Source organism: Saimiri boliviensis, chromosome 2 (assembly GCF_048565385.1).
Source record: "Saimiri boliviensis isolate mSaiBol1 chromosome 2, mSaiBol1.pri, whole genome shotgun sequence".
Classification (NCBI taxonomy): Eukaryota; Metazoa; Chordata; class Mammalia; order Primates; family Cebidae; genus Saimiri; species Saimiri boliviensis.
In genome coordinates, this window is record NC_133450.1 from 83193306 (window position 1) to 83220442 (window position 27137).

At 40.7% G+C, this 27137-nt stretch overlaps 1 protein-coding gene across 3 annotated transcripts in view; it reads left to right on the top strand.

Annotated features, from left to right (window-relative positions):
* Positions 1-26255, top strand: part of TTBK2 (tau tubulin kinase 2) — a 164715-nt gene extending 138460 nt beyond the window's left edge. For all 3 annotated transcript variants that reach the window (XM_039469265.2, XM_074393778.1, XM_074393779.1), the window contains 2 exons: positions 10684-11954; positions 19631-26255. In XM_039469265.2, coding sequence (XP_039325199.1) covers positions 10684-11954; positions 19631-20093 — 1734 coding nt within the window. In that variant the 3' untranslated portion in view covers positions 20094-26255. The remainder of the gene's footprint in view (positions 1-10683; positions 11955-19630) is intronic.
* The last annotated feature ends 882 nt before the right edge of the window (positions 26256-27137 follow it).

Here is a 27137-nt window from a genome sequence, read left to right on the forward strand (position 1 = left end):
TTTTCTTTTTTTTTTTGAGACAGAGTCTGGCTCTTTCGCCCAGAGTGGAGTGCAGTGGCGGCAATCTTGGCGCACTGCAACCATCACCTCCTGGGTTCAGGCCAGTCTCCTGCCTCACCCTCGAGTAGCTGGGACTACAGTCACACACCACCATACCTGGCAAATTTTTGTATTTTTAGTAGAGATAGGATTTTGCCATGTTGGCCAGGCTTGTCTCTAACTCCTGACCTTAGGTGATCCACTTGCGTTGGCCTTTCAAAGTGCTGGGATTACAGGTGTAAGCCACCAGGCCCAGCCGATACACCACATTTTCTTTATCCACTCATCTGTTGTTGTACACTTGGGTTGATAACATATTTTGGATATTGTGAACAGTGCTGCAGTAAACATGGGTGTGCAGATATCTCTTCAATATACTGATTTTCCCAGTAGTGAGATTGCTGAATTGTATGGTAGTTCTATTTGTAGTTTTTTGAGGAATCTACATACTGATCTCCATAGTAGCTATACATTCCCACTGTATTAATCTGTTTTTACACTGCTGATAAAGACATACCTAAGACTGGGCAATTTACGAAAGAAAGAGGTTTAATTGGACTTACAGTTCCACATGGCTGGGGAGGCCTCACAATCACAGTGGAAAGGCAAGGAGAAACAAGTCACATCTTATTGTGGATGGCAGCAGGCAAAGAGAGCTTGTGCAGGAAAACTCCCCCTTATAATAACCATAAGATCTTGTGAGACTTACTATCAAGAGAATAGCATGAGAAACACCTGCCCCTATGATTCAGTTACCTCCCACTGGGTCCCTCCCACAGTATGTGAGAATTCAAGATGAGATTTGGGTAGGGACATAGCCAAACCATATCACCCACCAACGGTGTATTTGAGAGTTCCCTTTTCTCTGCATCCTTGCTGGCATTTGTTATTTGTTGTCTTTTTGATGATAGCCATTTTTACTGGAGTGATATAATATCTCATTGTGGTTTTGATTTGCATTTCCCTGATGACTAGTGATATTGAGCATTTTTTTCATGTATTTGTTTGCCATTTGTATATCTTCTTTTGAGAAATGTCTGTTTCGACCATTTGCCCATTTTCTTTTTTTTTTTTTGAGACGGAGTTTCGCTGTTGTTACCCAGGCTGGAGTGCAGTGGCACGATCTCGGCTCACTGCAACCTCCGCCTCCTGGGTTCAAGCAATTCTCCTGCCTCAGCCTCCCAAGTAGCTGGGACTACAGGCGTGCACCACCACGCCCGGCTAATTTTTGTATTTTTAGTAGCGACGGGGTTTCACCTTGTTGACCAAGATGGTCTTGATCTCTTGACCTCGTGATCCACCCACCTCGGCCTCCCAAAGTGCTGGGATTATAGGCGTGAGCCACTGCACCCGGGCCCATTTGCCCATTTTCTAATGACATTTTTTTCTTTTCTTTTGGCTGTTGAGATATTTGATTTCCTTATATAGTCTGGATATTAATCCCTTGTCAGATGAGTAGTTTGCAGATGTTGTCTTCCATTCTGTACGTTATCTTTTCACTCTATTGACTGTTTACTGTGAAGCAGGTTTTTAGCTTGATATAATCCCATTTATTTTTGCTTTCATTATCTGTGCTTTTGAGGTGTCATTCATAAAGTATTTTCCTAGATCAGTGTTCTGAAACATTTACCTTATGTTTTCTTCTAGTAGTTTTATAGTTTTGGGCCTTGCATTTAGGTCTTCAGTCTATTTTGAGCTGATTTTTATATAGGGTGAGAGATGGGATCTAGTTTCATTGTTCTGCATGCAGATACCTAGTTTTTCCAGCATCATTTATTGAAGAGACTGTTCTTTCCCCAAGGAATGCTGTGGTGCCTTTGTCAAAAATCTGTAGATAAATGGATTTATTTCTGGATTCTCTGTTCTTTTCTGTTGGTCTATATGTCTTTTTTTATGCCAGTACCATGCTGTTTTGGTTACTATAGCTTTGCAGTATAATTTGAAATTAGTTAGGGTTATACCTCCAGCTTTTGTTTTGTATTTTTGCTCAGGATCACTTCAGCTATTTGGGGTCAGATTGTTTTTTCTATTTCTGCAAAGAATGTAATTGGTATTTGGATAGGGATTGCAGTGAATCTGTAGCACTTCAAGTACCATAGACATTTAAACACTATTAATTTAGCAATATTAATCATTCCAATACATGAGCATGGGATATATTTCCATTTTGTTATGTGTCTTCTTCAATTTCTTTCATCAGTGTTTTATAGTTTTACTTGTAGAGCTCTTTCACGTCTTTGGTTAAATTTATTCCTAGTTATTTGCTTGCTTAACAAATAAAATACAGCAAATCTAGTAGATCCTGCAGGATCTACTTTATTAAAAAATTTTATTTTTGTCTGCCTGAGTTATTCAAAAGACTTGTCTTCAAGTTCAGAAGTTCTGCCTGGTCTAGTCTGTTGTTGAAGCTCTCAATTGTATTTTTTTTTTAAATTCACATTGAATTCTTTTTTTTTTTTTTTTTTTTTTTTGAGATGGAGTCTGGCTCTGTTGCCCAGACTGGAGTCCAGTGGCGTGATCTCACCTCATTGCAATCTCTGCCTCCTGGTTCAAGCGATTCTCTTGCCTCAGCCTCCTGAGTAGCTGGGATTACAGGCACAAGCTGCCACACCTGGCTAATTTTTTATATTTTAAATAGAAATGGGGTTTCACTATGTTGGCCAGGCTACTCTGGAACTCCTGACCTCAAGTAATCTGCCCTCCTCAGCCTCCCAGAGAGCTGGGATTACAGGTCTGAGCCAGCACACATGGCCCATTTAATAACTTTAGTGCTAAGATCTGTTTGCTTCTCTTTTTTTTTGAGACGGAGTTTCGCTCTTGTTACCCAGGCTGGAGTACAATGGCGTGATCTCGGCTCACCGCAACCTCCGCCTCCCGGGTTCAGGCAATTCTTCTGCCTCAGCCTCCTGAGTAGCTGGGATTACAGGCACACACCACCATGCCCAGCTAATTTTTTGTATTTTTAGTAGAGACGGGGTTTCACCATGTTGACCAGGATGGTCTCAATCTCTCGACCTCGTGATCCGCCCGCCTCGGCCTCCCAAAGTGCTGGGATTACAGGCTTGAGCCACCGCGCCCGGCCTGTTTGCTTCTTTTTTATGGTATCTATTTCTATCGAATTTCTCATTGAAATCATGAATTTTTTCTTATTTTATTGAATTATCTTTATTATCTTGTATCTCACTGAATTTCTTTAAAATTATTCTTTTTATTTTTTTCTAGGATTTTATATATTTCCTTATCATTGGGGTCTGTTACTGGAGTATTATTGTTTCTTGGGAGGTGTCCTGTTTCCTTGCTTTTTCATGTTTGATGTGTCCCTATGTTAATTTCTATCCATGTGGTGGAACAGTTGACTCTCCTAATTTTATGGAGTAGGTTTCACAGGGAAAGACATGGGTCTTGGGCTGTTGGTTGTGGGATACCTTGGCTTTGATGTTAGGTGGATGCAATAGTGTAGTCTTATGCAATTTCTTCAGCTGTAACCCATGCTAGTGATGTTTGCAAGTGTCCCTCTGGCCTAAGGTGAGAGAGTTTTTGGCAGTGTTGGCATGGTTTTTCTGGGTGTGGTCTCAACAGGCTGCTTCTTAGGTCAGCGTATGCATGTGTACACAAGTGGGTCAGCCAGTTTGGAGTCAGGCTCAGTGGGGTTGGGGCCACAGTGCTGTTACTCTGGCCAGGGACATGGGCTCATGGCTGCTTGGCTCCTCTGGGAAGCATACCTTCCAGGGGCAGGCTCCGCAGGCTGTTTCTCAGGTCCAAGGCACAGATGTGCAGCTGCTCAGCTGGCCTGGAGGTGTTTCTGCCTGAGCCAGCTGGCCCTGACTGCTGGCAAATACACTGACCTGAGGGTGGGTCTGCCCTGTGCGGGACTACCAGACTGTTTTTCTGCCTAGAAGTGTGAATGTCAGGGTTTAGTTTTCCTGCTGTGCAGGACTGGAATCACAGCTGATCCTGAGCCCAGGTTCCAAGCAGTCAGGGTCATGACATTGTAGCCACCAGCCACCTGTGTGAGCTTGGTGGAATAAAGATGGAGCCCAATGGCTGGAGAGGTGCAGTGGCTTCTGGCCCCCAGAACAGGGTGCACTCCAGAAATGGCTCTGGTATAAGGGTGGCACTAAGCTGTGGCAGCTTGGCTCACAGGGGTGGGCGGGAATGCTCACCTTGTTCTCCTAATTTTAAGCAGAGCAGCTGTGTGAATTTTTGGCAGTTCTCCAAACTGGGCTCCAGGCCTGCAAGGATGGTGGGATTCTCTGGTAGTAGGGATTCTCTGGTATTAGGGATTGTAGGTGTTTGCAGTGGCAGCGAGGGCTGATGAGGGTCTTCTGCTTACCTTTTTCCAACAACAGAAAGTCCCTCCTGACTCCAGCCCAATCTGGGCTTAAGAAATCGGGGATTAGAGGCTGGCTGCCTCCATGCTGCCTTCCTGGGCTTTTTTTTTTTTTTTTTTTTTTGAGATGGAGTCTTGCTCTGTCACCCAGGCTGGAGTGCAGTGGTGTGATCTCGGCTCACTGCAACCTCCACCTTTCTGGTTTAAGCGATTGTCCTGCCTCAGCCTCCCAAGTAGCTGGGATTACAGGTGCACACCACCACTCCTGGCTAATTTGGGGGTTTTGTTGTTGTTGTTTTTAGTAGAGATAGGGTTTTACCATTTTGGCCAGGCTGGTCTCTAACTCTTGACCTCGGGTGATCCACCCACCTCGGCCTCCCAGAGTGCTAGGATTACAGGTGTGAGCCACTGCACCCAGCTGTTTCTGGGCTTCTGAACATCACCACCTCTCCACTCTCCCACTGGACTCCAGGGCTTTCCCTTTTACCCTCCAGTCAAATATTATCTGTTTGTTTGTTGCCTGGGTCCTTTCTTGTGGGGAGGAGAGTACCAGGTACTTCTAGTCAGCCATCCTGTTCCTAATTTCTTTTCATATGGCCTCTTATCACTGCTGTGTACTATTTCTTAATTGAAATTAAAATTTGATAGATAAAATTGTGGTTCAGTAATTGTAGTTTTATTTATAATTTTCAACATTTCTATAAAGTATTATATAAAGCTGCTTTAAACAAAAGAGATCTGTAGTGGAATTTGAATGGCTAAAATTTAACTTTTTTTTTTTGAGACAGAGTTTCACTCTTGTTACCCAGGCTGGAGTGCAATGGTGCGATCTCGGCTCACTGCAACCTCCACCTCCTGGGTTCAAGCAATTCTCCTGCCTTAGCCTCCTGAGTAGCTGGGACTACAGGCGTGTGCCGCCATGCCCAGCTAATTTTTGTATTTTCAGTAGAGACAGGGTTTTACCATGTTGACCAGGATGGCCTCAATCTCTTGACCTCGTGATCCACCCACCTCAGCCTCCCAAAGTGCTGGGATTATAGGCATGAGCCACCGCGCCTGGCCTAAAATTTAGCTTTTTAATAGCTGAGGCTGTATGAGGTACCAACAAATTATTCTACTGTGTATATCTCTGCTAAATTATTTGTCTTTGTCTACAAATAAAAATGAGACATAGAAATTTAATATACAACATTATTTCCATTTGGAAGATAGGCTATTTGGAATGAATGTTGAATTTCACAAAGTTTTATCTTAGTAACATTACAATCCTTGAATCAGAGAAAAGTAAAAGGATAATTTGTAAGTTAAAATGCAAATAGTAGTTGGTGTGCAGTTCATAGTTTCTCACTCGTGGCTAGTTTGAAACATGGGGTGGCTGAAAAATAGTGAGGCTGCTTTACCTGAACTATTAACTCTGACACTAATTTTAGTCAAACTTAGTACTAGGTATTAATAGAACTAAGAAACCATGAAAGAAATGGAAAACATTGATATCCTTTTCAATTTCTTTAGAAAGATGTACATAATACAATTATAGAACAGAAGAAAGGAAATGATTGAATTAATGCTATAATGAAATGTTTGTAAATTATGGAAATTAAAGATGTAAAAGATGCATATGGCTTACTGGCAGATTATTTATTTGGTTCATTTGTAGAGTGTTCCAAGTATGAGAACTGCTTTTATGTCTTCATAGTTTAAGGAAGCTATTTGCAGCTACACTTGGAATTAGCTTTCTCTTCTCCATACTCAACTGTTGATCCTTGTTTTTCTCCTTTTATTTTGTCAGATATTGCAGACTTAGTTTCCCAGACTTTATTTGAGTATGTAGTGCTTGTCAGTAGGCTGTACTGTGCTGTGCACAACTTTCAAAATCCTGAAGTCCTATTTGTGACTTCTTGGCTGTGTTTTTCTTCATTTGTGAATTTGTGTTAGTAATAGTATTCTGAATAGGCACAGGGGCTCATACCTGTAATCCTAGCACTTTGGAAGGCTTAGTCAGGAGCATGTCTTGAGCTCAGGAATTCTAGACCAGCCTGGGCAACATAGTGAGACCCTATCTGTAAAAAAATTTTGTTAATTAGCTGGATATGGTGCTGCATTCCTATAGTCTCAGCTACTTGAGAGGCTGAGGTGGATGGATTGCTTGAGCCCAGGAGTTGCAGGCTGCAGTGAGCTGTGATTGCACCACTGCACTCTAGCTAGGGTGACAGCAAGACTCTGTCTCTAAAATAATAATAATAATAAAATGATAATAGTACCCTATTAAAATATAAAGAAGCTATGAAATGAGGTTTGTAAAAAATGATTTGGGGAATATCTTATGAAAGTTAAAGTCCTTTGGAAATATTAAATGAGAGTAGTTTATGCACAGTTTAGTGTAATTGCTCAGAATCTTTTTAAGAAAAATTCTCCTGTCTGGTGATTCATATATGTGTTTATTATTGTTGTTGGGTTTTTTTTTGTTGTTTGTTTGTTTGGTTTTTTTTTGAGGCAGGGTCTTGCTATGTTGCCCAGGCTGGTTTCAAACTCCTGGGCTCAATAAATCTTCCTGCCTCAGGCTCTTGAGTAGCTGGAATTATAGACACAGGCCACCATGCTTGGCTCATATATATTTTCTATGTATAAAATTGTCACTGTCTTTTTTTATACCACATATACATACACATTTATATCTTGAATCTAAAATGAGTTAATCTCAGAACTGTAGAAATTAACCCTAGCTTCAGTCTCAGAATACCGATGGAGTTTTTTTGTTTTTTGGGTTTTTTTGAGAAAGAGTGTTGCTCTCTTGGCCAAGCTGGAGTGCAGTGGCATGATCTCAGCTTACTGCAACCTCCGCCTCCCAAGTAGTTGGGATTACAGGTTCCCACGAACACGCCCAGCTAATTTTTAGTGTCTTTTCTTTTTTTTTGAGACAGAGTTTCACTCTTGTTTCCCAGGCTGGAGTGCAATGAGGCGATCTAGGCTTACCACAACCTCTGCCTCCAGGGTTCAAGCGATTCTCCTGTCTCAGCCTCGCAGTAGCTGGGATTACAGGCATGTGCCACCATGCCTGGCCAATGTTGCATTTTTAGTAGAGACAAGGTTTTTCCATGTTGGCCAGACTGGTCTTGAACTTCTGATCTCAAGTGATCCACCCACCTCGGCCTCCCAAAGTGCTGGGATTACAGGCCTGAGCCACCGTGCCTGGCCTGGATTTGTTTATTTGTTTGTTTTGTTTTGTTTTGAGAAGTAGTATTGGTCTGTCACCAGGCTGGAGTGCAGTGGCACAATCTCGGCTCATTGCAGCCTCTGCCTCCTAAGTTCAACTGATTCTTCTGCCTCAGCCTCCCAAGTAGCTGGGACTACAGGTGCATACCACTATGCACAGCTAATTTTTGTATTTTTGGCAGAGATGGGGTTTCACCAAGTTGGCCAGGATGGTCTTGATTTTTTGACCTCGTGATCCACCTGCCTGGGCCTCCCAAAGTGCTGGGATTATAGGTGTGAGCCACCATGCCCAGTCCAATTTTCGTATGTTTAGTAGAGATACGGTTTTACCATGTTGGCTAGGCTGGTCTTGAACTCCTGGCCCAGAGTATTATTTTTATAGCACTGCTGTGTTCATTTTGGCTGATGTACTTAAAATTACATATAATGATGAGATGACTGGGGTTTGGGGTTTTGTTTGTTTGTTTGTTTTGAAGATAGAGTCTGGCTCTGTCACCCAGGCCAAAGGGCAGTGGCATAATCTCAGCTCACTGCAACCTCCGCCTCCCGGGTTCAAGCAGTTTTCCCACCTCAGTCTCCCAAAACGCTGGGATTACAAGTGCCCACCACCACGCCTGGCTAATTTTTTGTATTTTTAGTAGAGATGGGGTTTCACCATGTTGGCCAGGCTGGTCTCGAACTCCTGACCTCAGGTGATCTGCCTGCCTTGGCCTTCCACAGTACTGGGATTATAGGCATGAAGCCACAATACTCAGCCCAATTTTGATTGTAGGTTATAATCTCCCTTGTTATTTGATATTTAATATAATTTCACACTTGCTTTTCTTATCATGGTCACTTTCGTGTCCATTTACTAAGAAGTAAATTTTGAAAAGTGAATTACTATAAATTTTAGATTTCAATGTCACTTAAAAAATATACTAGAAAATTGCCAGCTGCCCAAATATATTTTAGAATAATTAAAATAAAACAGAAGTATGAGATAACTTCCTGAAGGAAAACAGCACCAAGAGAACCTAATGCTTTTTCCCAGGATCGTTTTAGATTTGCGCTTACTCTAAGAGTTTAGATCTGAGCCCAAATAGCCTGTCTTGTATTAGCCTGAAAGATCCTCAGGACCCTGCTTCCTTTTTGGAGCTATTCCAGGACATTAATTAGGTGTTTTTTTCCTGGGCTGGACTTATGACAAGCTTTACATATCCATGAGTTTTACATATCCATGTGCAACTAATAGTATTCCTGACACAGAGTGAAATAGATCTAAACATGTTAGCTGACCGTGGAACCACATGGTTTCTTGGTGTCTTTGGACTAGAGATTGAATCTAAACCAAATCTCCCATGACTACTCCAAATTCATTCTGCATTGTATTCAGACCAATTTCTGTAGTTTTCCTAGAACTTAATGGGTATCATTAAGTGATTTTAACTTACTTGTTTTCCCAAAAAGACTTTTTTTCTTTACCTGTTTATATAGTTATTTTCAGCCTACTTAACATGTCACTTTAGGTGATATGAAAATATAAAAACTTTAGGTATCTTAAGGAAGGACATTCTTATTAGATGATGAATCTTTTTTCATATAGAATTAAAACTACTTCAGTGAAAGGGGAGTAGACTTTCACTTCTCATAGGCTTGATCTTTAAAAATTGGCCCAGTGTGGGCTGGGCACGGTGGCTCACGCCTGTAATCCCAGCACTTTGGGAAGCTGAGGAGGGTGGATGACCTGAGGTCAGGACTTCAAGACCAGCCTGACCAACATGGTGAAATCCCATCTCTACTAAATACACAAAAATTAGCTGGGCATGGTGGTGGTCACCTGTAATCCCAGCTGCTCGGGAGGCTGAGGCAGGGAGAATCGCAACAGAGCAAGACTCCATCTCTCTCTCTCTCTCTCTCTCTCTCTCTCTCTCTCTCTCTCTCACACACACACACACACACACACAAACACACACACACACACACACACAAAATTGGCCAGGTGTGGTGACTTAAACTTGTAATACAGCACTTTGGGAGGCTGAAGCAGATGGATCACTTGAGCTCAGGAGTTTGAAACTAGCCTGGTCAACATGGTGAAACCCCATCTCTCCAAAAAACACAAAAATTAGCCATGTGTGGTGGTGCATGTCTGTAGTCCCAGCTACTCAGGAGGCTGAGGTGGGAGGATTACTTGAGGTTGGAAAGGAGAGTGTGCAGCAAACCAAGATTGTACCACTACACTCCAGCCTAGGTGACACAGAGTGACCCTGTCTCAAAAACAGAAAAAGAAAAATTGAGAAATCATGAAACATTTGTAAATACTTCTGTATGTCTTTACTTATAGGAAGATATAATCTAGTATTTAATAGAATTTATGGAAAACAACAAAATGCATGAAAATTTGGAGTTTTTCAGTGAACAATTATTTACCAATAAGTTTTTTCCTATAATCCTGTATCTGGCTTCTGGCAGGAAATAGATGGCATACTCAAAGGGACTTGGAGATAATTTAATGTAAGGAATTTTTTACAGATGTATGAGCAGAGTTAAGAGAGCCAATGGGACCAGCAACAGAGGGAGCCATTCCTACCATGAGTCCTGAAAGGGGAGTAGAAGTAGGTGTTAGCAGAACCTGGCGAGAGTGGTAGCTGAGAGAGAGGCCACAAGAAGGGAGCTGTGGCCAGGATAGTGGAATGTAGCCATCACCAACACCACAGTCCTCAGTGGGGAAGCAAGGAGAATCATTATCCAACCTTCTCTTTCCTGTAACACTCTGATTTCTCTGTTGGTACCATCCATTGAGCAGATCTAACCACAAATCAGAAAGCAAGGATGCACAGATGGTGCAGTCCTTAGAAATTAGTCTTCCAGGGCCTAAAGCGCACCAAAGAAGGGGCAGGGATAAACCTACAGGGAGAGACTGTTCTGCACAGTTTCTGAATAGGGTAGCTTGAGTGTCATTCATTGTTATTCAGAATTGTTCCATTTTTCATGTAAGTTGGGCAGACCTGGTCAACATCTGTGTTCTTCCTATAAGTTAGCATTTGAGGTGTTAAACCTCAGTATCTTTATTGATATTTTACGTAATTACATTTTAATTTTTTCTCCCCCTTCTCCAGATTACAATTCCTAGACCTTCTGTGGCATCTACACAGTCAACTTCAGGAAGCTTTCACTATGGTCAGCAGCCAGAGAAGAAAGATCTTCAGCCCATGGAGCCCACTGTGGAACTTTACTCTCCAAGGGAAAACTTCTCTGGCTTGGTTGTGACAGAGGGTGAACCTCCTAGTGGAGGAAGCAGAACAGATTTGGGGCTTCAGATAGATCACATTGGTCATGACATGTTACCCAACTTTAGAGAAAGTAACCTATCTCAAGATCTGGGACCAAAAGAACTTCCTGATCATAACAGACTGGTTGTGGGAGAATCTGAAAATCTCCCTGGGGAAAATGAAGAGAAAAGCATCCTTTTAGAGTCAGATAATGAAGATGAGAAGTTAAGTAGAGGGCAGCATTGTGTTGAGCTCTCCTCTCTCCCAGATTTGTTAATGGTGGAAAAGGATCACTCAGCTACTACTGAACCTCTTGATGTGACAAAAACACAGACTTTTAGTTTGGTGCCAAATCAAGACAAAAATAAGGAGGTAATGAAGCTTCTGACAGTTGGAACTTCAGAAATTTCTCCCAGAGACACTGACTCACATGTTGAAGGTCAGATAGGCCAGGTGGCAGAAATGCAAAAAAGTAAGATACCTAAGGATGATGACATCATGAGTGAAGACTTGCCAGGCCATCAAGGAGACCTTTCTACTTTTTTGCACCAAGAGGGTAAGAGAGAGAAAATTGCCCCTAGAAATGGAGAACTGTTTCATTGTGTTTCAGAGAATGAACATGGTGCCCCAACCCGGAAGGATATGGTTAGGTCATCCTTTGTAACTAGACACAGCCGAATCCCTGTTTTAGCACAAGAGATAGACTCAACTCTGGAATCATCCTTTCCAGTCTCTGCAAAAGAAAAGCTCCTCCAAAAGAAAGCTTATCAGCCAGACCTAGTCAAGCTTCTGATGGAAAAAAGACAATTCAAGTCCTTCCTTGGCGACCTCTCAAGTGCCTCTGATAAATTGCTAGAAGAGAAACTAGCTACTGTTCCTGCTTCCTTTTGTGAGGAGGAAGTCCTCACTCCCTTTTCAAGACTGACAGTAGATTCTCACCTGAGTAGGTCAGCTGAAGATAGCTTTCTGTCACCCATCATCTCCCAGTCTAGAAAGAGCAAAATTCCAAGGCCAGTTTCATGGGTCAACACAGATCAAGTCAATAGCTCAACTTCATCTCAGTTCTTTCCTCGGCCACCACCAGGAAAGCCACCCACGAGGCCTGGAGTAGAAGCCAGGTAATGCTGTGTGCTCTCCCTGTGTTAACTGTAACACCATTTCTATATTTGCTTTATAATGATACCCCATCAATGGTATCATTTCTGTGTTGCTTGCTTCTTTCTTTCCTTCCTTTCCCAGTCCTTACAGCCTAGTGCAGTGGAAGTAATAAGATTGATCCAGGTTAATTCTTTTTTTTCCTTCCAATTTATTGTGGTAAAATACGCATAATATGAAATTTAGCATCTTAACATTTTTGTTGTTGTTGTTTTTATTTTGAGACAGAGTCTCACTCTCATACAGGCTGGAGTGCAGTGGCTCCATATCAGTCCACTGCAACCTCTGCCTCCTGCCTTCAAGAGAGTCTTGTTCCTCAGCCGCCTGAGTAGCTAGGGTTACAGGCATCTGCTATCACACCAGGCTAATTTTTGTATTTTTTGTTTGTTTGTTTTTAGTAGAGATGGGGTTTTGCCATGTTGGCCAGGCTGGTCTCAAACTCCTGGCCCCAAGTGATCCACCTGCATAGGCTTCCCAAAGTGCTGGGATTACAGGCTTGAGCCACCATGACTGGCTGTATCTTAATCTTTTTTTTTTTTTTTTTTTTTTTTTTTTTTTTTTTTTTTTTGAGACAGAGTTTCGTTCTTGTTACCCAGGCTGGAGTGCAATGGCGTGATCTTGGTTCACCGGACTCTCCGCCTCCTGGGTTCAAGCAATTCTTCTGCCTCAGCCTCCCGAGTAGCTGGGACTACAGGTGTATGCCACCATGCCCAGCTAATTTTTGTATTTTTAGTAGAGACGGGGTTTTACCATGTTAACCAGGATGGTCTCAGTCTCTCAACTTCGTGATCCACCCACCTCGGCCTCCCAAAGTGCAGGGATTACAGGCATGAGCCACCACGCCTGGCCCTTAATCATTTTTAAGTGTACAGTTCAGTGATATGAAGTCCATTCATATTGTCATGCAACCATCACCACCATCTCTCTCCAAAACTCTTATAGCTTATAAAACTGAAACTATACCCGTTAAACCAGGGTTCCCCAACTTGCAGGCCACAGTGTGTGGCCTGTTAGAAACCAGGCCACACAGCAGGAGATGAGTGGTGGGTGAGGGAGCATTACTGCCTGAACTCCACCTGCTGTCAGATCAGCCATGGCATTAGATTCTTATAGATGTGTGAATCCTGTTGTGAACTGTGCATGTCAGAGATCTGGGTTACATGCTCCTTATGAGACTCTGATGCCTGATGATCTTGAGGTGGAACAGTTTCATCCGACACTATTGCCCACCACAGTCTATGGAAAAGTTGTCTTCCACGAAACTGGTCCCAGGTGCCAAAAAGGTTGGAGACTACTGTATTAAACAATAAATCCCCATTTCCTTCTTCCTTCCACACTGTGGCGACCACTAATCTACTTTTTGTCTCAATGATTTTGACTGCTCTAAATACTTCCTATGAAGTACAATCACACAGTATTTGTCTTTTTGTGACTGGCTTATTTTACGTAGCATAGTATCTTCAAGGTTCATCTGTGTTGTAGCACGCATCAGAATTTCTCTTTTTAAGGCCAAATGACAAGGAGGGAGTTACTTTGCCATTTGTTTTCTACAAGCCTGACAGCTATTTGCCTTTCATTTCCTGCATTATTATCTTCTTTTGTATTTAGCTGACTTTTTGTAGCAAACCATTTAAATTCTCATTTCCTTTTGTATATATTCTGCAGCTATTTTCTTTTAAGTGGTTGCCATGGGTGTTACATTTAATATTCTTAAGTTATAACACTTTCATTTGGATTTATAGCAGCTTAACTTCAATATCATGCAATAGCTCTGCTCCTTTCAGTCTCCAGCTCCACTCCTGTCAACTGTTGATGTTACAAAATTACATCTTTATACATTTTGTGTTCAAACACATAAACTAATAATTTTAAAAATGCATTAATCGGGCCGGGCGCGGTGGCTCAAGCCTGTAATCCCAGCACTTTGGGAGGCCGAGGCGGGTGGATCACGAGGTCAAGAGATCGAGACCATCCTGGTCAACATGGTGAAACCCCGTCTCTACTAAAAATACAAAAAATTAGCTGGGCATGGTGGTGTGTGCCTGTAATCCCAGCTACTCAGGAGGCTGAGGCAGGAGAATTGCTTGAACCCAGGAGGCGGAGGTTGCGGTGAGCCGAGATCGTGCCATTGCACTCCAGCCTGGGTAACAAGAGTGAAACTCCGTCTCAAAAAAAAAAAAAAAAGCATTAATCTCTTAATATAAAAAACAAAATGTGAAGTTACAAACCAGTGCTAGAAAAAGGAAGTATTGGTTTCTTAAATAATGCAGAAAACAAAAAGTGGAGTTATAGATTTCTTACAAGAATACTAGCTTTTATAATCGTCCATATATTTGCCTTTATTAAGATCTTTCTTCATATGCCTTCAGGTTCCTGTCTGGCGTCCCTTCTTTTCAACCTACAGGACTCCCTTTAGCATTTCTTGCAAGGCAGTTCTGGTGGTAAAAAGCTCCTTTAGCTTTTATCTGAGAATGTCTTAATGTCTCCCTCATTTCTGAAGGACAGTTTTGCTAGATACAGGATTCTTAGTTGACAGTTCTTTTAGTATTTTAAAAGAAGTACTTTAAAGTACTAACGTACTTTCAGCCTCCAGTGTTTCTGATGAGAAATGTTCTGATAATTTTTTTTGAGAATCTCAAGATTCTCTTCGTCTTTTCTCCTGATCTTATGATCTGTCCACCTAGGCCTCCTTAAGTGCTGGGATTACAGGCGTGAGTCACTGCACCCAGAAAACCGTTATTTATTTATTTATTTTAAATATTCTCTCTGCCTCTTTCTCTTTGCTCCTTCAGGAACTCCCACAGTGTGCGTGCTGGCCTATTTGACGGTCCCGCAGGCCCTTTACTCTTTGTTTACTTTTCTTTACTCCTTTTTTTTTTCCTGTACCTCAGATTCAATACTTTCCATTGTCCTGTCTTTAAGTTCCCTGTTTTTTTCTTCTGCCTGCTCAAATCTGCTTTTGAATCCCTCTAGTGAATTTTTTATTTTTGTGGTTGTACTTTTCAGTTCCAAATATTTTTGGTTCTTTTTAGGTTTTCTATCTCTTATTGATATTTCCATTTTGTTCATACATTGTGTTCTTGACTTTCTCTATATCTTTAGTTCTTCAAGCATCTTTAAGATAGTTGTTTCAGAGATATGCCTGAAATCTACTACTTTGTCTGGTAGATATGCCATCAGGTCTTTTTCAGGTACAGTTTCTGTTGATCTATTCTTTTTTTTCCTTTGACTGAACCATACCTTCCTGTTTCTCTGTATGCTTTCTGATTTTTTTAATTAAAAATTGGATATTTGAATCTAATAATGTGGTAACTCCGAAAATCAGATTTTCCCCTTTCCTTGGGATTTGCTGGGGGTTGTTTATTTTTGTTTCTTGTTTATTTATTTATTTTTTTAGACAGAGTCTCACTCTGTCATCTAGGCTGGAGTGCAGTGATACGATCTTGGCTCACTGAAACCTCTACCTCCCAGGTTCAAATGATTCTACGGCCTCAGCCTCCCAAGTAGCTGGGACTACAGCGCGTGTCACCACACCCAGCTACTTTTTTGTATTTTTAGTAGAGACAGGATTTCACTGTGTTAGCCAGGATGGGCTCAATCTTCTGCCCTCATGATCTGCCCGCCTTGGCCTCCCAAAGTGCTAGGATTACAGGCATGAGCCATGGCGCCTGGCCTCTTTTTGTTTTGAGACAGTCTCACTGTCACCCAGGTTGGAGTACAGTGGCATAATCATGACTCATTGCAGCCTCTAACTCCTGGGCTCATGTGATGCTCCCGCCTCAGGCTCCCCAGTAGCTGGACCTACAGGTGCATGCCAGCACACCTGGCTAATTTGTTTGATTTTTGATGGGTGTAGACTGTCTTTGTGCTGAGGACCAGCCTGAGATATAAACCTAAGGTCTGGGACCTTTTCTGAGTCTGTACTTTTTCCTGAATAAGCATAGTAGCTTTCTCATTTCCCCAGTGTATGTGGTTGCTTTTGAATATACAAGTCTTTAATATCTGGCTCCTAAGAAGCGGAGAAAAGAAAAATGATGGAAGGGAAAAAAGAAAAATGATGGAAGGGAAAAAAGAGCACTGGCCCTTTTAAACCCCTAGCAGTCACTTCAGCCAGAGGAGAACCAGTTTCTAACAATGGGAAAAAGTGTAAGACTGACTACCCACATCTTTCTCTGCCCTTCTGTACTAAGAGGCAGCAATGAGTAATCAGAGCACAGATCCCCAGTATTTGGAGGACAGGGTTCTTTTTGCCCACCTGGTTCTTGTAAGTTGTATGCAAACTGCTCCAGAAGTAAATGCACAGTTGCCTGCCACAGGGCTGTGGATGAGCTTCTGGGATGTTGTATATTCACGTCTTTTATGACTTTTGGGGAGTTTCTAGCCTTTTTTTTTTTTTTTTTTTTTTTAAACGGAGTCTTCCTCTGTTGCCCAGGATCTAGGTTGCGCACTCTTTATGTGAATGGGGGATGGGTAGCTGTAACTGTGCTAAGATCTGAAATAGACTAAAATTAACTGTAATTGATAATACAAGCCTTTTCCTGGAAGTTGCAAGCCTTTGGTAGACTCCAGATTTCCAAGATAATTACATCAGACAGAGTCTGCCAGTGCAGTTGCCTAGGTGGGGAGACAGATTCCTGGTGTTTCCTACTCTACTCTCTTCCCAGAATTTTCTCTGATCCATGTTAATTTTTGGCTGTCCTACTTTCTAGCAGTAAGAACCTCCATTTCCTCATCTATGAAATGGGTAAAATACTTGCTTAAGAGTTTTGGGAGGGTGAAATAAAGCCACATATGTCTAGGACTTAGTACATTGCCTATCATGCAGTAAAGATTATGTCGGTCTCCAACTGCATTTGGATAATCAGTAATTTTCTAGCTTTGTTCAGTCAGAATCCCATTATGTCCCATAATGCCATTATGATGTCAAATGCTAGTGAAGAATACATCGTTCATGGTTTGATAAATGGACCCTGGTAACAATGCTGTTTATCTTCATTACAATGAATTAAACCAAAAAAATCCTATAGAAGATTTCCCTAGGCATTTACTATATACAACCATACATACTAAAGAGACTGCTTTAGTATCTACTACATGCTATGCTTTTTATTTAAATATTCTCTTGATATATTTGATCACAGGATGTTTATATTTCAAGGAAGAGGGGAAAATATTGGGAGGTGGTAAATCAGTGAAGAGTGATTTTTAGAGCCAGATGTGGTGGCTATCACCTTTAATCCCAGCACTTTGGGAGGCCAAAGCAGGCAGATTGCTTGAGCCCAGGAGTCTGAGACCAGCCTGGGCAACATGGTGAAACCTCATCGCTACAAGAATTAGCCTGGCACAGGTGGTACACAGCTGTAGTCCCTATTACTCAGGAGGCTGAGGTAGGAGGATCCTTTTATGAGTTGTTGGCTGTGTTCATGTCAAAACATTTTATTGGGTTACTTTTTATTTTTTTTCCTTGTGAGACAAATTCCTGCTTTGTCATCTAGGCTCTGATACAGTGGTATGATCCTGGCTCACTTCAACCTCTGCCTCCCAAGTTCAAGCAATTCTCCTGCCTCTGCCTCCCACAGAGCTGGGATTACAGCCACCCACCACCATGCCTGGCTAACTTTTTGTATTTTAGTAGAGACAGGGTCTTGCCACGTTGGCCAGGCTGATTTCGAACCCCTGACCTCAAGCGATCCACCTGCTGCGGCCTCCCAAAGTGCTGAGATTACAGGTGTGAGCTACCGCACCCAGCCTGGGTTACTTTCTGTAATTAACTCCCTTCTCTGCAAATTATATTGAAGATGTTTTATCCTAGTCTGAATTTTAACTTGGGTTGGAGTGCCTTTTGTTTAATGTTCATGGAACTGAATTTTTTAATTAATTGTGTTTTATATCATGCATAGGAAGGTACTTCAACCCTAATATTTTTTAAAAGGTAGTAATTTCTAGTACCTTTATAGTTTTGTGCTTTGTGTATAAATTTATTGTCTGACTAAAGTTTATTATTACATATGATGCACAGTTTTTTTCCAAGTAGTTAATGATATCTCAATAGTAATTTCCTGTAGAAACATGGGGATCTTTTTGGATTCAAAGCTCTGTTCTATTTATTTGTCTCTTCCTTTGCCCTAGGGTTGTTCTCACTATATAAGTTGGCATTGCCACTAAAATACATTGTAGACTGCTTTATAGTAGGCTCCCCCCCACCCCAGGGCACCACAGCAGGAGGCATTACCACCTGAGCTCTGCCTCCTATCAGATCAGCAGTGGGATCAGATTCCCATAGGAGCGCGAACTGCACATGGGAGGGATCTAAGTTGCGCACTCATTTTGAGAACCTAAGTAATGCCTGATGATCTGGGTTGCATGCTCCTTATGAGAATCTAACTAATGCCTGATGATCTGAGGTGGGATAGTTTCATCCCAAAACCATCCTTGCCCTTCCTTTCCCCGATGTGGAAAAACTGTCTTCCACAAAACCGGTCCGTGGTGCTAAAAAGGTTGGGGACCATTGCTTTATAGTCTATAACTTATAAACACTTTTTAATGTTCCATTTTCTTTGATTCTTAGGCCAACTGGAAAGACATTTAGGGCAAAGAAGATATTTGCTATTCATATGAATGCTCTTAGAATTATGAGGCCCAAGGGCCGGGCTCTATGGTTCATGCTTGTAATCCCAGCACTTTGGGAGGTTGAGGCAGGAAGAATGCTGGAGCCCAGGAGTTTGAGACCAGCCTGAGCAATGTGGCAAAATTGTCTCTACAAATATACAAAAATTATCAAGGTGTGCACTATTGGTGCACAGCTGTAGTCCCAGCTACTCAGGAGGCTCTGGTGGGAGGATTGCATGTGCCCAGGAGGTCTAGACTGCAGTGATCTGTGATCACGCCACTGTACTTCAGCCTGGGTGACAGAGCAAGACCCTGTTTAAAAAAAAATCTGAGGCCCAAGCTCAGTTGCTGGTATGCAGGGGTGGGTTGGGCAGTCAGTTCTTGCATCCACCCTCCTTAATCCCAGGCCATTGACAGGAATAGAAACTGTGGTCCATAGAAACCAATAACTACTCTTTTCTCTTGGAAATTATTAAATGAGTAGAATATACATTTATCTGTAGTTCCTACTCTTGCTGAGTGTAGTTCATGTTGAAGACTTTTGGGTGACAGATCCTTGGCAGAAAAAAGAAAATTTTAAAAAAAGACTTACATTGTGGGATTTCGTGTTTGCAGGATCCCTGTCCTAGTATCCTTACACAATATGGTTTACTCTCTGTCTTATGTGCTAATATCCTAGAAACACTTAAATTCATCTGAAAATTAGCAGAGTAAACATGACGTAGGAGGAAGGGAACTAATATCATTTAAGGGCTTCTTCATGGCAGATGCTCATTTAAGTACTTGGGTCACTGCACTTGGTCTGCTCAGTGACCCTGTGAGATAGACAGTATTCCCATTGAAAGCTGGGAGAGGTTAAAGAATTCTTCCAGGCTCATACAACTAGCATATGAAAGAGTAACCCATTATCCTGTTAGTATATTTTCTGATTTCTATACACATCATTCACATTATGATTTGGGACGTTGTGACCTTTTAGGCACACTCAAAATGAATTAAAATTAAAATATATTTTCTCTGTTCTTTTAAGGTTACGCAGATATAAAGTCCTAGGGAGTAGTAACTCTGACTCAGACCTTTTCTCCCGCCTGGCCCAAATTCTTCAAAATGGATCTCAGAAATCCCGGAGCACTACTCAGTGCAAGAGTCCAGGATCTCCTCACAACCCCAAAACACCACCCAAGAGTCCAGTTGTCCCTCGCAGGAGTCCCAGTGCCTCTCCTCGAAGCTCATCCTTGCCTCGCACGTCTAGTTCCTCACCATCTAGGGCTGGACGGCCCCACCATGACCAGAGGAGTTCATCCCCACATCTGGGGAGAAGCAAGTCACCTCCCAGCCACTCAGGATCTTCGTCCTCCAGGAGGTCCTGCCAACAGGAGCATTGCAAACCCAGCAAGAATGGCCTGAAAGGATCTGGCAGCCTCCACCACCACTCAGCCAACACTAAAACCGCCCCAGGGAAGAGTAAGCCAGCCAGTAAACTCAGCAGATAGGAGCCAGGCTGCATCTCTTTGAAAGGTGTGAGATCTTCCTCCTAACCCTGATGCATGTGTGTCCCTGTACTGTCTGTTTAAAAAAACCAGTGTTGATCTTCTCTTGCAAAAGAAAGTAACATGATCAATTATTTATAAGAAGACATAAATACCTGATAAGGAAGTACCTAAGGCAGGCAGCAAGCAGATCAGGAATCGATGTCTTTGTACAAGAAGGAAAAATAGAGCAAAAATCCAAGGGGGAGAAACTCATTAAAATGAGCTCTCATTTTTAAGCTGCCTTTGAAACAAAAGAGTTGAGGACAGGAGACAGAATGGAATTTTAGGGAGTTTGCCTAATTTTTTTAAGCCTCACCTCAAAGATTAAATAGCAAAGTGAAACTTCTTGTTTGATATTTTCATTCAAAACCTTCCCACCCTGGAGAGTCATTGATCAGATACTATATTGTGTAAGAAGTCTGTTGCCAGGGAGCCAGTACCGTTTATTTGGCTTGTGTGTATGTGTATTGAGAATGAACACCTTTACTTTGCCTCACTTCTAGTGCCCTCCCTGGACTTCCGATTTTTTTTTTAAGTTTAGTATGTCTTATTTGATTCCGTCTCTCTGCTTTTATTTTACGGTCCTAACTGTCCTTTCAAATCCAATTACTTTTTTTTTAGTTCCCTGATTTTTTTTTTTTTTTTAGAGCAACAGTTCTTAACCTACTATATTTTTATTATGAAAAATAAGAAACTTAGGTAAAGGAAAGAAAAGTCTAACTAGAGCTACTTTGCAGGATTTAATGTTTAAGGAGAGAAAGAAAATGTTGGGGAATAGCCTTCAAGATAGAAGAACCCCCTTCTTCCCTGTTAAGTGTCCTCCTTTAGAAACTTGAGTAGAAGGAAAACTGACCAGAGTAGACTGCTTCCTTAAGTCTTCTGAGTTCCAGCTGTTTCTAACATCAGCCTTCAAGATGATACTAGGGAAGCACAATGCTTTGGAATATGACTTGAGATTTAGAAATAAATTAGATGTATTACTGGGGCTTAGAATCCTCAAACTTTGTATTTTATACAATTAGCCAATAAGGAATTAATATTTGGGGAACTAAGTTTAGGCTAAATATTTCTCTTTTAATGTTTTATTACCTGCTTCTCCTGTGTTTTAGTTCAATATTTGGGCTTCTTGGCTTGATTTTCATATAATCTCAATTTATGAAGCTGTAAAGAGGAAGATACTTGTTTTAATCTCACTCTTCTAACAGGAATCAGGCAAAATGAAAGTATACCAGACATTTTAAATGGGCTGTTTTATACTCTCTAGGTGTTTTGTGTTGTAAAAGGTCAGGTAAATTGGTCTACTTGTTGTTGAAATTTGCCTTCTAGCAAACATCTGTGCTTTGTTGGACCTTGTGTTTGCTGCCAAACCCGATATGGTTGAATTGGGAAACAAAAAAAGAAATACATTTCCTCCCCAAGTGAACAACTTCTAATGCTGCATCAAAGCTGCCCTGAAGCTGCACTGAACTCTTGTTCTCTTTATCTGTGTTGAGCTTTTTAAAAAAACAAACTCAAAACACTATTGAGGCGTATAACGTCTCTTAAAAGAAATGTAGCATAGTGTGGAATCTTAATTTCTCTCCAGTTTCAAACACTACAGAGGGATGCAATAGATAAGACATATTTGCTGTTTATCTGAAGCAACTGTAATATTGCAAGACCAATCCTTCTGTATTATATTGTATAATAGTTGCTATAACACTACTTGCATGTCTTCATGATAAATTATATAAATATTTATAAATATATAGAGAGACATATGCTTATATAGACTCATTCTTTCTCATTATCCATTTGTAATTTAAAGATCGCAGATGCTGAAATTCCTTTTATATTGTGTGCCTCGTACACTTGGGCCTTGCCTATCTTCATTTTCTGAAAATATGTTCTTGGCATGTGACATCTGAGTCTTCTTGCCTTCCCTATGTACAATCCAAGGGTTGGCAGTCTTTAACAAGCCAAGATAGGTTATTTAATTTTCATTTAAAAAAGATTTTGTAATAGGGAAAAAATTATGGGGACATGGTTGTGTACTGGTTCAAAGATTTGTCATGTTAATCACGTATTTCTCTCCTTATAGTAAGAGTGGATAAACTGGATGATAATGATGAGTCTGACAGATTTTTTAAATATCTCTTAAACATTGCCATTCTTTGCTTATACCCATTACTGGAGATAGTAAAAAAAAAAATCATTGCCATTTTACTTTGCTCTTTTCATCTCACTTTTTTGGCAGGAGGGTTGGGGGATAATGAAGAAATTATACCTTTTCTGTTGCATTAGCGAAATTGTGCTAAAAGTAGCTAGCTTTAAATTCCAACCCCTTTAGTCAGAAATATGCTAGTAGTAATCATTGGAAAAGCTGATGAGGCTACAATTGTGGTGCGTGTATGTGATTTTATTTCTTATTGGCATTTCTCTGCTGGCAGTTGAAACTGATGGTGAGAATGTGGCAACTGAATGTTTTCTCTTTTTCTTGGTTCCTTCCATTTTTTTTCCTGACCTTTCCAGTGTGTTGCCCCCTTTTCTAAATGGTGTTGACAAACTCATCAGGATCCAGAAATAAACAGTCTCATCATGTAAGAATATTTTATACTGCATGTAGAGCAAAGAGTTAACCAAAGATGTTTCTGCTCTGATACTTTCAAAAGAAAACAGACTAATTATATCATAGGTGGTATCAATAGGTCTGCTTATAAGTACTGTCCTATGTAGAGATTTACTTTTTGGTTTTTACAAGCATAGTTTGTGCTTTTAGATGTTAGATGTCTCTCAGGCAAAAAACAGAAGTTGACAGCCCTGAGCAAGCATTTGTGACACAGGGATTTCTATTTTTGTTTTAAAGTATGATACAGAGAATGGGGTTTTGGGGTCGATTTGGTTTGGTTGTGTTTTTTAGTTCTTTATTTTTTATTTGGGGGCTGTCTTAGTGATGGCATATTTCAGGTTTCAATGACATAGATCAAGTAATTTTAAACCAATTTGGTTTTTCTACCTAAGGTGAGGGATATGGCTATTTAGGTCAAGCCAAACTATACTAAAAGTAGTACAGGGCAGAGTTAAAATTACCTTTTGAAAATCAGGTATTACCTGGTTTCTTCTGTCACAGCAGAATAGCTGGTTACCTAGAGTCAGTCACAGTTGCCCTCGCCCTCCCTTGTCTAGTCCCTGGAAGTACTTGAGTTGAAAAGAAGGTGGAAATAGCAACAGCTCAATCATTTTAGGTAGCACTTCTCCTGAATTCTTCTCCCAAGTCCCCAGGGTCTGTGGATTGGTTGAAACAGTAAAATCATACATAGTGATTTCTTGCACAGCATAGAGGCATTTAATTTTAGTGTCTAGTGAACAGAGAAGGGAAACTGGGTCATATAAAATTTAACCTTAAAACACAGATTATACATATCTTTGAATGTTAAACAGATAGGCACTCCCATTCTTAACTGTGGTATGCAAGCTGGCCTTGCTGACAATGGCATCGTTACATTTACCGTTTTTTAAGTTGCATGTTGTGATGTGAATGTTTTTTGTAAAAGTTGCCAAGTTAATTGAGTACTGAATAAGTAGCAAAATGGTATCTGAGACCCACTGTAGTCATTACTCGCTTTATGTTATTCGCTTTCAAATACTAAAATCTCAGCTGCAAATTCAGCTTTCAAGATGTGCAGTATCTCCTTCTCTTAGCTCCTAGCCATGTTGGGAACTTCTTCAGTGTCATCAGAGATTCCTCCCAGGCCACATATTTTATGCTAATATTTCCATAGTTGCATTCAATCTATAAGGAAAAAGTGTACATTGGTGCATGTTTTATAAACCCAGACACACAGATAGCTAAAACCATAGTTTTTCTATACTCAAGAGCTTTGAATTAAAAACAGATGCTTTTTTTCCCAAGAGCAGACAATTCTACATTCCTAACATAACATTAGGAATTGGTGATAGGAGAAGCAGAATCCAGAATGCAGAACGATTTAGTGAGACTTAGGAAAAAAACACATTTTCCCCTGTTGTTGGAACATTTATTTATTTGTACTTAAGTCTAGATTTAGTCTTGAAGATCAAAGTTTTTTTGTATTTTAAAAACTTCTTTCATTCCTTTATATTGATAAAAATATGGCCTATGTTAGAGAACCATTTTTTCTGTCATGTTTATGTATTTTGGAATTAAGCTGTTTGCATTCACTTTCAAAATCTGCCCGTTTCTGTTTATGTGCACTTGCCACAGATGTGTCGGGACTTTACCTAAGGGGAGAGATACTTTAGCACCCGTGTCACCTGAGGAGATGGAGTGCTTGACGAGTACTATTGCGCCATATAACTTGGGGTTTTGTTCTGTAGACAATATATTAGCAGAATAACTACTTCTCAATGATACCACAAAAAGTATTACAGGATTAAGGCATGTAACTTCTGTGGTAGTCCTTATGTATCAGTATATAACCAAGTTCAGAAACCACAGGTGCATTTTTAGACCTTTACTTAGAGAACTAAAGGCAGTTCCAAGCATCAGCTCATATGGGGGGATTAATACATGAAAACACTAAGAGGGTGTGTCGGGACATCATACTTCCCTGTCCTCACCCAGTAGAACTCTGGTGTGTGTCTTGAGGATACGGAAGTAGAGTGGAAACTCATCATATCATTGAGTGTATTCTCAGTATTTTGGAATTAAGAGGAATTTAGCAAAGTTTCAGAAACCTTCAGAATCCATTGCCCAACACTACCAGAAAAACTGTAGGAGGCACGTGGGGAATTCCTATAGTTCTTAGGTACGATCAAGACATGGGACAAGGATCCCTATCCACATAAAGGGGAATCTGGACACTGCACACCTCACTCTCTGAAAAATCCCTGGCTGAACATGGAATTATGACAGTAAAGTTTTGGCCCTTTAGTTTGCTAGAACAGCTCACAGAAATTTTAAAAAGTAAAACGAAAATAAAGTGCATGCCCATTAAGACGTCTTCTAATTCAGTTGTGATTATCTGCCCCTTCTTAAAAAAATATGTAAGCTTGATGTTTATTCCCTTTCAGCAAATTTGCATCAGAAAATTAAAGTATGTGACAAGATCAGGTCACCTTGAATTTCCATACAATCTCAAGACACTGAATAGAAAAAAAAAAAAAAAAATGCAGTAATGATTTGCATATTTTCTCAGACTTTGCTGGATCTTTGGTCTTAAGTTAACAGGTAAAATTAGTGAAGCCTTTCCTCTCATGGCCCTGTGCAACTTAAGAGTTTCTCCCTCCTCTTTGGCTGGAAGTGTTAGTGATAGCATGGGCACAGAATGTGTGTCCACTGGTGATGCTGACCATATCTCCCAGGTAGCCTGGCTCTGGGTTCCTTGACCTAGGGAACAAGTTTAGATGAGACATAACTTTGAGCCCATGTGACTATAGAATTTGCTGATGACATAATTTTATAGTAAAAATTGATAGGAATTTTACCTCTCTTTTTAGTAGTTTAATATTATTTCATATTATTTATTTGTGTTCACTCACCTAATTAAAAACATTGAGTAAACAAACCAAGTTTTTATATAAACTACCCTTGCCATATGATTCTCTTTTTCTCTTGTAATATGCAGTTTAAATCCTGAGAAATTCATGCCCAGCATTTCACCACAGCTGGACTCTGGGTATTCTTCACTCACCTACAAGGAGTAAACAAGGCTACCAGAACTTGAATTCTACTTATTTTAGGGAGCTACCCAGGGAGGGGAAAGCCCTTGGGACTTTTTCCAAAACAATCTCTTTGCTCTGTCTATTCACCAGATAAAGTAGTCCACTAAGGTGAAAAAGCTTTCAAAAATACAAAGATAATGCCTGTAATCCCAGCACTTTGGGAGGCTGAGGTGGGCGGATCATGAGGTCAAGAGATCGAGACCATCCTGACCAACATGGTGAAACCCCATCTCTACTAAAAAATACAAAAATTAGCTGGGCATGGTGGTACGTGCCTGCAGTCCCAGCTACTTGGGAGGCTGAGGCAGGAGAATTGCTTGAACCCAAGAGGCAGACATTGCAGTAAGCTGAGATTGCGCCACTGCACTCCAGCCTGGCACCTGGTGACAGAGTGAGACTGTCTCAAAAAAAAAAAAAAAAAAAAAAAAAAGATAAAGGAAATGTAACACTGGCCCACTTGGGGCTTTGAAATTAGATTGGTGGACAGAATAAATGAAGCCTAGATGACCTGGGTTTGAGACCTGCTTACTTCTCCCTGATACGTAGTTCCTTGTCCCCCTTCTGACCCTTTTTCTAAAATAGCCAGTGTCTATTTCACTGGGCCATTTACTTAACAAGTTCCCAGCTTTTAGGAGAAAAAGATGGAGGGGGGAGCAGCTAGTTTTGAATTAGATAAACATCTTGAAAGTAATGAGCTATTGGCAGTTGTTAAATCAGCTGTTAAATCAGATTCAGCCGCAAACCCCAATTCTTGTTGAACAAGACCACTGAGTTAGAATAGATGACTTTAATAATTCTACTTTTCTCTCCCTCTCTTCTCCTCTTTCTGAAATCAGAGAGATGAGAAACTACTCTTTGAAATAACTCCAGAGGTGTTTATTGTGTCCCTTTCCCCTATGAGCAGCTCCTTTATACAATTTTGCTCAGGCAACCAAGGACATAGAGTATTGGCAGAAACATGGAGTGCTTTTATATAGGCCACCTGTACATAAAAGTGTAATTATTTATTTAATTTTCCCATTTGTATCATATTAAAGCTTTGTACAGTGTTTTAAGTTCTGTTTTAAAATTATTTTGTATTTTATTTTTATAACCTAGTAATAAAATATTCATTCCGCATGCAAAATCTAGTTCTATGTGTGATGGTTTGGATTTCAAAAGTGGAAATATTATTTTTCTAATTTAATAAAGTTATTGAATACACCAGAGGTTACAAGATCAACTGGGAGCAGATAGTGTTACTGTAAATGCAGTACCATATCCAGAGGTTCCCTAAAGAAAGCAGCCCAGGACTAAATCGAAACTAAGTGTTCATTGTCCCTG